This window comes from Centruroides vittatus, unplaced genomic scaffold, assembly GCF_030686945.1.
Source record: "Centruroides vittatus isolate TY-2023 unplaced genomic scaffold, ASM3068694v2 contig_452, whole genome shotgun sequence".
In the NCBI taxonomy this organism is placed as follows: Eukaryota; Metazoa; Arthropoda; class Arachnida; order Scorpiones; family Buthidae; genus Centruroides; species Centruroides vittatus.
The window spans coordinates 555,912-568,472 of NW_027122248.1; the positions used below are offsets into that span (position 1 = coordinate 555,912).

General features: G+C 27.7%; 1 protein-coding gene across 1 annotated transcript in view; it reads right to left on the reverse strand.

Annotated features, from left to right (window-relative positions):
- Window positions 1–12,561, reverse strand: part of Ent2 (Equilibrative nucleoside transporter 2) — a 47,654-nt gene that overhangs the window by 25,276 nt on the left and 9,817 nt on the right. Inside the window, exon 3 of the mRNA XM_067272619.1 lies at window positions 2,980–3,061. Within this exon, the coding sequence (XP_067128720.1) occupies window positions 2,980–3,061 (82 nt within the window). The remainder of the gene's footprint in view (window positions 1–2,979; window positions 3,062–12,561) is intronic.

Below are 12,561 nucleotides of genomic sequence, written 5' to 3' on the forward strand. Positions count from 1 at the left end.
TTAGCAGATCACCGTTTGAAAACGTTTGAAAATGTGAGAAAGCTGAGACAACAGGCATTTCTGTCAACCAGGTGCACCACATCCTAACTGAAAATTTGGGTATGACGAAGGTCTCAGTAAGGCGGGTGCCACGTCTGCTAACCGCCAAGCAAAAACGTGTTCACACTTTGATGTCAAAAGAGTGTTTGGACTTCTATCATAAAAACCCACAGGATTTCTTGCGTCAGTTTGTGACTACTGACGAAACGTGGATCCACTACTACACTCCTGAAACAAAAGAATAGTCGAAACAATGGAAAACATCACAGTTTGCCACCACCAAAGAAGGTGAATACAGTTCTATCAGCGGGGAAAGTGATGGCCTCAGTTTTTTTTGGATGCTAAAGGCATCATCTTTATTGACTACCTAGAAAGAGGAAAGACCATCAATGCTGTCTATTACTGTGAACTTTTGGAAAAAACTGAAGAAAGAAATCAAAGAAAAGTGACCACACTTGAAGAAGAAAAAGGTTCTGTTCCTCCACGATAATGCACCTGCACATTCCGCCAGAATCACCGAACAAAAGATAAACGAACTTCACTTCCAATTAGATCCACATCCACCGTACTCACCTGATTTGGCCCCCAGTGACTTCCACCTTTTTCCAAACCAAAAAAATTTCTTGGTTGGAAAGAGATTCCACTCAAATGACGAAATCATCTCTGAAGTGATAGAGTATTTTGCACACCTTGACAAATCGATCTATTGTGATGACATAAAAAAGCTAGAACATTGCTGGAATAAGTGCATTGCTAACAAAGGAGGACTACATTGAAAAATAAAAAAGTTTTAACATTATTTTGTTTGTTGTTCTATTTGAGGCCATGAACTTTCCGAACAGCCCTCGTACTAATATTCAAAAATGAAGTTTGAAAATAATGTGAGTGGCAATGACTTAATTGATTTTCAGAGATATATTCAAACATTGTATGAGGCTAACTATTTTTAATTTTTATAAATTATTACATTAATTAATCTCAATGATTTGAATATTAAAATTATTAACAGAAGAACTATCTCTTTCTGAAAATTTCCAGAATTATTCATTTCCATATGATCTTAAATATTCAATAAAAGCTAGCAGTTTTCATCATTTGATGTTTATAACAGATATTTACTGTATATTATAAAAAAGCATTTGTTAATAAAGTAATTGATATTTTTGTAGAGTTAGACCTATGAAATGGTTGATTCCAATAGAGAACTCTTGTATATTTTATCAAAGTGCTGATATTATCATAAAATTTTAATTCAGAATTCACGAAATCAATATTTAAAACAAAGAACATAATTTTTAATTATTTGGTATGTTGTATGCATTGATTAAACACATGTTATTTTCATGGTTTGTAAGTTCAGATCATGTTTAAGCTTTCACTACTGATTGCCGTGATTTTGCATCGTGTGACCTTCATTACAATATGCTAATGATGCAAAATTGTATCATTCAGATGACTAAATCATGTGACTAAATGTTGCTAAAAGCAAAGGTTAATTTAGCAGGTATGGAGGTCATAGGGGTTCCCGGGACCATAATAAAGTGAAGAAATTGGACAATAACTGTAAACTTATGACTTGCAATATTAGCTTGGCAATGTTTAGATAAGTGAATGTTTACATTCCTGAAAAAGTTATAACTTTCTATCGTTGTTGAGATATTCAATCTCTTTTCTCGGCGATGTTGTTTTTAACGAGTCAGTGAAAATATGAGGCGAAATACCTCGGAAAGTAGAAAAAACCAGGAGGGGAAGGTCTGGATCTCACACTAGCATTGACTATTATTCAACCGAATAATTTGGATATATTATGTTCAAATCAGTGACAAAAGTCAAATAAGCACACTTATGTTAACTTATATAAGTAATCATGTATGAATTGTGATTTATGCACTTTTTTTTTCTTTTTCTGTTGTGTGAGGCCCACATTGTTTCAAAAATTTTAAATGTGGCCCTTACATAGAAAAAGGTTGCCCATCCCTGGTCTATAGTTTGGAACTTTTGCCGCACCTACCCTACAGGGCTGACCTAGTGCCTAGTGACTATCACCTATTTAGCCCAAAGAAAAAAGTTTCTTTGCAGGAAGAAGTTTCAAACAGACAAAGAACTGAAATTTGGGACTCAACTCTAAAAAAACAAGCATTTGGAAAACTCATATTTTCAACCTTGTGAAGCTTTAGGATAAGTGTTTAAATGTTAAATATTACATAGAAAAATAGATTAATACTTATATTTCATTTTGTACATTTAGTTTGAATAAAATGCATTATCTGAAAAATTTGAAAATTAAAAAGAAGTTACTTTTCAAATTACTCTCATATTTTATTGCTTGCTTTCTTACTTTCCCAGAACATATTTAATTATAATGGTTTTTCATCATTTATGTCCTCAGATAGGTGCTAATGACTCAATTTCATATCATCACATATAATTCTGAAAAGATTGCTCAAAATAAAAAAAATTTTTTTACTTTTACTTTGTACATAACATTGACATATTTTATGAAAACAAATTGACATGTTCGAAGCAACTTTATTCCAATGGTAGCAGTGAATCTGTTAAATTGACATTCTGATTTGATATCTACTGTTTAATTCTACAGAGTAGTTATCAAATCATAGTGTCAAAGATATAATATAGCTTCAAAGTTAATGATAAAGTCAAATTTTAAAAGTCATAATATAAATATATATATTAAATCATTAATCAATTAATGTTAATAAATATTTCTAAATAATAACTTATTTAAAATAATCAATGAAAATCAGTTCTCAAATATATTAAATCTATTAGCTAAATAAATATAGCCAAATATCTAATCTTTATAGAATTAACTATAAATTTAATAATCATAAATATGCAAACTGATATTCTGAATGTTATGCTTTATAAATCTGTTATGTATTTTAACCTTTTATTACAAAATAATTTAAATATACCTACTGATTCTGCTGTAATAAACATATTCCAAGGCATCAATGTGCCAACTCCATGAAGCAATATGATGAAATATACCAAATTCAATCTGAAAAAATAATCATTAATATACATAAACTTGAAAATTATTATTGATTACATTAATAAATCAATGTAAAAATAATAGGCCTATATGAAAAATATATTAATTAATATATGTACATTTTTGTACATCATTAGTATAAGTTTCAGTATTATTATTATGTTGGGTTAAGTGAGATATACTCGGTTAACACTGGTGGCTGTGTACTATGCCGGACCAAAGTCAAGGCATAGTAACCAAAACAGAAATTAAAGAAGTGTATCAGTGTGTGTGTCTGTATTCAGGAATTTTCTCACAATATGACATGTATTCAATATAGTGGCCTTCTGTAGTGTGATGTATGTGTTTCTATTCAATTATAATGTGCCCAGGCTTTTGTGTAGTGTGTGTGGTATGACACCTGTAGAGGAGAGAATAACAGGTACAATAAACACCCTATCCATCCTCCACAGATGCCTTATTTCCTGGGCGAGTTCTGTGTACTTGCTAATTTTTTCAGTGCATGAGTTTTGTATATTGTGAGTGTTTGGAATGGATATGTCAATAATGTATGTGATTTTATTGTGTTTGTCAATGAGTGTGATGTCTGGTCTGTTGTTGTAAATTGTTTTATCTGTGATTACGGCTCTGTCGTAGTACATTTTGTGAGTGTTGTTTTCCAATACTGTCTGTGGAATGTATTTGTAGTATGGTTCGTGGATGTCTACTAATTTGTGTTTCTTTGCAAGCTCTTGGTGTATTATATTTGCTACTTGATTATGTCTGTGCCAAGAGCTTGCAACCAGAGGTGATGTGTTGTATAGTTTCTGGCATGATGTGACATTTTCTGCATGTATCATTTGTGAGTGTTGCATCTTTGAGTATGTGTTTTCTGTAGTTTTTAGTATTTATGACCTGATCCTGTATGACAATCATAAATCCTTCCGTCTCCCCAAAGAGGCATCCCCGAGCTAACCAGCTGTTTGACGCAGTTTTGTCAACAAAATCCTGGGCCAGGTTGTAAGGATGCCTGCCATGGAGTGCCTTTTGAGCCCACAATTGCTTAATGGTATCTATGCTTTTTATATGTTGTGTTGTGTCCGTACGACATGAGTGCAAGTTTAATGGTGTGTTATTAGAGTCTGCTAGAGTTACTGCTTTATGTAACTGTGACGTTTGTTATTTTCTGTGGAAAAACTCTTGTAGTGACTGTATTTGTTTGTAGTGAAGATTAACTATGTCAATCAGGCCACGTCTGCCATCTTTACGTGGAAGGGTTAGTCTTTCTGTGGCGGATTTGGGGTGGTGATGTTTATGGGGTTGTTCTTGTTTTCCTTTGGAGTTGCTTAAGATGTGTGTGAGTCCAATGTATAACTCCAAAAGAATACGTGAGTACTGGAATGGCATATGTGTTTATTGCTTTAACTGTATGTTTTGCATTTAACTGTGTTCTGAGAATAGCATTTAACCTACTTTGGTATTCTTTAATTAATCTTTGCTTTATTTGTGCATGTTCTGTCAGTTTGGCGTGTTGGAATCCTAAATACTTGTAGAACTTGCCCTCTTCCGTGGATTGAATCACAACTCCATTTTCAAGTGCAAAATCTTCTTTCTTCGGAACTTCTTTTTCTATGTGAAGTGTTTTGCATTTGTCTAGGCTAAACTCCATTTGTATGTCCTTGGTGTATGAATGTGTGATTTGTAGGAGTTGGTAAAGTTGTTTTTGTGTGGATGCATAAAGTTTTGTGTTATCTATGTGCATGAGATGTAAAAATGTAAACTGTGTTGCTTTTTGATGTCTGATATTGTTACCATGTTGTGTGTTGTTTAAAATGTCAGTTATTGTTATTGTTATTATTAAAAACAAGGTTAGTCTTCACAAATTTGGTAAGTTTTTCATTATTAAAAGAAATATATAGCAAATATTTTACATCATCATCAAAACCACAAGACTAATTTATTAAATTTACTTAATTTAATAAATTAATTAATTTAATTTAATTTATTTGATTTATTAAAAACAAATTATTTTTTGATTGTAATTTGCCACATGAAATTTCTTATTATTGTTTCAACTAAAGATAAACAAACGGTTTTATGAAATGCATGGTAGCCACAATTAAACTGAAACTATTTAAAGCCTTGTGTAGCTTTATATAACAACTGAAAGGGTACCAAATTTAGTGGGGAAAGTAATGAAGACATGAGACCACAGATTCTGTAAAAATTTGTAGTTCAAATAGTTGTCAATAGGGAAAATATGGTACTGTGCAGTAAAACAGCATTACACTGGACAGGTAAATGAATAACTAAGATAAAAAGTGAACTAAAACATCACCTTTTATTCAGCATATTCACTTTCCCATGTGGAATGGATTAGTTTCAATGTTCATTAGATCAGGAATTGCATCCTATGCACAACATTCTCTAAAACTGAATGTAACATGTCTGAAGGAGTTCATCATCATGGGATGTGATAATCAGGGGGAAGTGTATGAATGTACATTTTATGTAATTTGTACTTGTATTTTTATTAATATATATATATATTTAAACAAACTGACTATGAAGCTAAATCCTTGTAATCTGCTGATACAAAAGGTATAAAAAAGATAAATAATAAACTTATAAAATATTTTTAAGCAAAAAAAAAAAAATATACTAGACTAAATAATGCTAAACTTCTATAAAAACAAGTGTAAGTTTTAAATTAAAGATCAAGTTCCAAAAAACTAAATTATTAATTTTTACTCTTCATTAAATTTTTATTGAAATTGATTTTGTTTTATTACCTAAACTGAAAAGCTCAAATTATTCAACCAATGAGAAGGTTTATGAAATTCAAAATAATTATTTAATTTTCTTCAAATGTAAGTCATGACCATTCCTTTGTTGAGTGAAATAATGTAATTAAATTTGATTACTATAACTTCTTAAAAACTCTAACATGCAGCATACAGTTTTATATTTCAAACATATTTCTAGTAATTATTAAATGAAATAAATAAATAAAGGATTCTTTTCATTTTAAATTTTTATTAAAATTATTGTAATTTTATTTATGCATAATGTATAAAACTTATTGTTTTTATTATATAATTCATATTATTAAGTAAAAAGTGTTCTATTAAATAATATAAAAACAAATATAACATATCATTTTAATAAATTATTATTAAAGGTATCAAGTATTAATTTTATTTAAAAGATTACACAAATATCATACAGCGAAATTATCTACATCAGTATAAAATTTAGAAATATAATTTCTATAGACAAATATTTTCAAATTTAATTTAGTTCTATGAATATTTAACATAATAAAATAATAATACTTCAGATTAAGTAAGAATAATAAATCAAAATCATAAATTTTCATTTAATAATAAAATACTTAAATATTACTCTAATGTTTAAGATCATATTTAACTACAATTCTACATTTAAAATTTTAAAGTATTAAATTTAAAATAACTGAAACTGCACAATATTTTATTAATTACCGTATTTTACGGACTATAAGACGCTACGGACTATAAGACGCACCTTAATTTTTAAGCAATTTTTTTTAAAAAATACCTATAAGACGCACCTGAATTTTGGAGGCAATTTTTCGAAGAAAAAAGTGCGTCTTATAGTCCGTAAAATACGGTAATAAATTTAAGTTTTTCTAATGTGTATTTAAAAATTATCAAATCAATATTATTATTAAATTCTTTGAAGTGATTTGCAAAATATGCACATTTATTCAAATGTACTTAACGACTCAAATAACACGCATAATAAACATAAAAATTCAATTTTATTTGCAAGGAGTTGTTTTTTTCTATGGGTCTCAGATAACAATTCTATTGTTTCCTTTTATTTATAAAATGTTTTTCAAACAGAGCGAGTACATCTACAAAACTGTATTTTTTTCATTTTTTGAAATTACTTCAAATAACTCATTAATATTAATTCATTTTATTTTATATGAATTTTCAAATTGAACTTACATTACAATGGTCTGTATGTATTGTACATGACTACAAAAAATTAAATAATTAAAAATTTTTGTTTAATATTTTGTAAAGCTATGTGAAAAGGGACTTAATCTTGCATTATTAAGAGGTTTAATGTAGCGTTTGCCTGAATTTGAATTTGACTAATCCAAATATTCAATTCTTTTTTTTTGTAATACGAATACATCAATAATAAGAAAAAATGCAGTCAAAATATGAAAAAATTAATCAATGTAGTTATTGCGTAATAAATTTGCATGATTTTCTAAATAATTGCAATGTTGGTAATAAAAGTATTTTCAGAGTCAACCTTTCTTTCCAGCAATTTTTCATTATATTTGGATATGGCTTATTCGCATCACCTATTTTCAGCATTTTTGCAACTTTTCATACATTCTGATAACATGCATATTTGTTAAAATCTTTCTATTAACGATCCTTGAGTAAACTTTATCCAAGATTTTTCAGGAAATTTTGCAAGGTTATTATTATTTGATCATTAAACTGATAAATGTTCATGAGATAAATATGTAATTTAAGAGAATAAAAAATGATAATGATCATTCTTTGATATTAATATTTTAATTTAAAAAGATGATTTTTTTTTTGTAATATGCAAGAACTCTGATAAAAGATAAAAACTGGAAAAAGGATGTAGAGATACCATTTAGAATAATTTCTACAAAATAAATATTGACCTGTTCTCAAATTTAACTCTAGAAAAAAAAAAATCTTATTTGTAAGTTTGTATATAGTAAGTTTGTATAACTATTTGAAGCAAAACAGATGAAAACACTTAAATAACCTAAGAGAAAATACTTCTTTTAAGTTTCCTCAAATTACACATTTTTTAAATTCTGTTACAAAGAGAAACAAAATATTCAAAAAAGAATTGATAATTTTTAAAATTTAAAACTTTTATCTAAAGTTAATGATTTAATATTGCAACTGTATCATTTTAAATGTAAAAAATAGACAAAGCCACCGACAAAAAACCTTTTACAGTGTTGTATACGACGGAGTTTTCGGCCTCCACCGAGGCCTTGGTGGAGGCCAAAAACTCTGTCGTATACAACACTGTAAAAGGTTTTTTGTCGGTGACTTTGTGTTACTCACTGCAGTGTTAATAGTAGAAGACGTTTATTGTGTAAAAAATAGATAATTTGGATGTGAACTGTGCCATTTCAAATACAATCCAAATGTTAATGCTACTTTTACAAGTCATATCTAATCATTTTCAATCCTATCAGATAAAGATATATAATAGATAACACCTTAACGTCTTTTAAAAATTGCTTAAAATTTTAAAAAAATAAGCTCAAATATTGATAGAAAATTGTGAAAAAGAACTGTATTTGTTTTAAGATTTATTCCTTATTTTTCTCCAAATTGTATTCCATAAATATAAAAACCTTCATTAAAAAATCAAAATAAATTCATTACAATATAATTATTTGTAATAAAGTATAAAATGTAATTATGGTGTTTTTATTTATTTATAATAAATACAGTACATTATTAATGTTAATAAAATTATTTTTTCATAAATTAACAATTAAAGTAAATAAATAATTAACTGTTAATACTAATCAATTTGTTAAAACCTTTATTTATTAATTCTAAATGATACATAGCTATAAAAAGGTCGAAAATTCAAAATTATTTATAAGTAATTATTATTGTTATATTTATAATTTAATATAATGCATTAATATTGATTAGTATTTACTGTTAAAAAATTAAACTTATAATATTATGTCAAAATAGTGATTATAAAATTTTCCTAATCAAGTACAGATCTTATTAGCATCTTCCTTCAATGAATTTATTTGCATACAAATTTTTAAATTGCACACTGCATAACTGCATTATGTTTTATATAAATCTTATTAGTATTAAACATTATTCGTAAAATTAACATTAACATTCACGACATTCAAAGTTTATTTCAAACCTAACAAAAGTACTAGAATTAATTCTTTCAGTTATAAGAGAGCCATTATATATGAGCAGCAAATAAAATAGATCTTAGAAACATTGAACTTCGACATAACAAAATCTGCAATAAAGTTTTTAATATATGTTTAAAAATAACTGAAAGTTTTGCATTTTTATATTTAACGTCATGCCTAATTATACACACTGGAATATCAATCACAAATACAGTAGATCTGATATATATCACTTCTTACTAAGTCACATAAATTTTATGTAAGATATTCACGTATTTAATAGATCTACGAGTTATCAAGATCCCTAATACATCCAACCACAATAATTAGTTTAATTCTGAATGAAAACAGTATATGAAAATAAAGAAATAATAAACATTTATATCATAATAGCAAAATTGCATGACATTTGATATTACACAGGTTTTCATGAATTGTAGCTTGTTAAAATTATCAGTAAATGTAATTATTTCTTAACAGAAAAAGTAATATTAAACAGAAAAAGAAATTACAGGTACTAAATACTTCATTCTCATCTTATTAATTTTAAAATACACTAAATATGTTTACAATGAAATTTTTATCAATTATCACATTTCAGTATATGAAATATATGATCTGTAACACGAATTTAGAGAGGACCTTTGAGACATAATTTTCTAATATGTCTGTCAATTTTATTGATATAATTGAAACAGTTTTATTGCAATTTAGAGTTGATATATTTAAATTTTCCCATTAATTGTGATGGTACTTTTGAACTATTTTTTGAATCAATCCTAAATTTAAAAAAAATCAATGGTTACAGTAATCCAATGATACAAAATAATTCTAAATAGTAATGATTTATTTTATTGATTATAGTAAATTAGATTAATTGCAATAGTTTTAATAAATAAAACGTGTACAGAATCAGCTAGAAAAATATATATTACTGTTACATAACGGAACAGAGTATTGTCTTTCTAATACATATTTATGTTATCATTTAACATAAACAAGACAATAAGCCTTTGTAATATTAATGCGATCTTCAATCGATTCGAAAGATTTAATTAAGGAAACGAGATACATGCAGAAAATAATATCTAAATTAAAAATTATGTCAGAAACTTTTCTGTTCAATTAAAAAATAAAATGCTATTATTAAAATTTTAATTTATCTCTTCATTTTGAAATTCTAAAACGTGAGGAGTTTTAAAAACTGATCAATTGTCGTTTAACGCTTTGAAGACCTTTTCTAGTACTTGTGAAATGTACGGTACATCTATTTACACACTTCTCATAATTATGATAGGAGTTTCTTAGAAACGACTGCGTAAATTGAGAAGGCAAAAAGAAATATTTAACATATATTTTAATGTAGAGCGCTCCAGAAAATTCCTACACTCATCTAGTACTGCAAAATCATTATAAGAAGTAGGTCGATACGTGTAAGCGAATGCATTATATAACACTTTATTATGATAAATAATTCTTTTCGTTGTATCTAATGAATTACAGCATGCATTAAATCGTATTTAAATAAAAAAAATAATTTGGTATTGCGTGCAAAAATTATTTAGAAAGTTATTAGAATTATAGAATAAGGTAGAAAAAAGTTAGTACATTAGACGTTCCCGTAGTACATTAGACACGTTTAATGTACAGTACTACGGGAAGTACGGTGTAATTTACAACAACACTGGGAATTATATTTAACAGACAGTAATATAAGAGAGTGAACGAAGGAGAGAAAAGGATGATGATAATTTTATATTGCCACTAAATCGAATATCTCTGAGAAATGAAATATATTCTTCAGAAGTTTGCATTAAATAAATAATAATAAAATAGCTACTGTATAATCGATATGTATATTATATAAACTAGACGTGACTCTCAGATGTGCGTTTGGTGTTGCACGATTGAAAACAGATTTTGTGCAAAATATTTGGCTTTTAAAAACGTAATATTTAAACAATCAACGACTTGTTTAACTTTTCCGGCAACAGTTGATGGCGCCATCTGTTATGATATTTTTAACTATTATAAAATGTCAAAAGGCTTAATTTTCAAAGTAGGAATGGGTTTTATAAAAAAATATATATATATATATATATATATGCTAATAACAAGTAAAATCATCAAGTCCGGCCCTACTCGAGATATGACACACGTCCCCTCTATCTCCCCACCCCCTCGACCTATAATCACCAAAATCTAATAGCGTCAATCCTCCTGATACACACACCTCCCTGCAAAATTTCAGAAATTTTCGACAAAAAGCATAGGAGTTATTAAGTTTCAAAGAGGGTGAACAAAATCGTGCCCCCCACACACGCTAACACCCATACATACAGAAAAAACACCCGAAATTTTTTCCAAGGTGTGTGCCGAGTTCAAAAATGTAAAAATTTGGGGTGTCATCTTTTGACCGATCGCCATACTTTCCCTCTATAAACGCACTACTGTTATGTTACAGCTTAATATAACTATTGAACTGTTTCTTTCCATCTTAGATAATATATTTCGTTAACACAATAACAACTTTTTCAACTGCTTTATAACAAGATTAATATTAACATTAAACTGAATGATCGGTGATACTGTACAATCAAATATACGTGTAAGATTTAAGAATATACAGGAATAAACAAACTACGAAACTTGAAAAAACACAAGATATTTATTTCTCCGTAATGCTTCGTTATAAAAATAAAACGGCAAGCTAATAATTAGAGATATCAGAATTGCTGAATAAATACCATTGACAAATAAAATGTTTATAATTCTAATTAAACATACGAGAAACAAAATACGCATTCATTAAGTTAATTCGTTTCAAACTTCATTTAATGTTCTTTCGTAGTATGAATGGGATTAAATGTAACAAACTGCAGACGTAATTATACGTTTAAATGTTAATTTTATACTTAAAATAAACTGAAATGATATCGTATGTGAACTATGAACTGAAAATATTTTTATTGTTTTTCAGAATTATGTATTTTATATTAATATACAATTAATAATCACTCGTTCATTTTACAGATACAGGTATTAATTTCTAATGTATTCCCACCGGGATAACAGTAGGAGTTAAGCAAACAAATTTTTATTTGATTACAATGTATTATTTCGTTTAACTTACGCTAGTTTATGAGTGTTTCAGACAAACAAATGAAGTATTATTATTAACTATCGATACATTGCGCGTTTATGTCGTTCACCTCAACGAAATCAGATAATCGTCTAAGGATGATCGCTGAGTTCTCAAGCTATTTCTATTGATATATTCTTACTTTAAAGTCAGCCTGAGGAAAAAAAGAAATGTTATTTTATACGGACGAAAATTTTTATGAAAGTTATTGCTTGTTCAAATCGTTCAATACCTACCGATTTAAATCTAATTTTATAGTAACAATATCTTATTTTACACTAGAATCACTAGTGTAAAATCACTACGCTAGTGTTTACAATCACTATTTTCATTTCAACACGTAGAAGTGATTAAAAATTATTTTTAAAAAAATACAGTCAATTCTTAATATTTATTTTAAAGAATTGTTTTTAAAGATTGCCACTGCCAGTC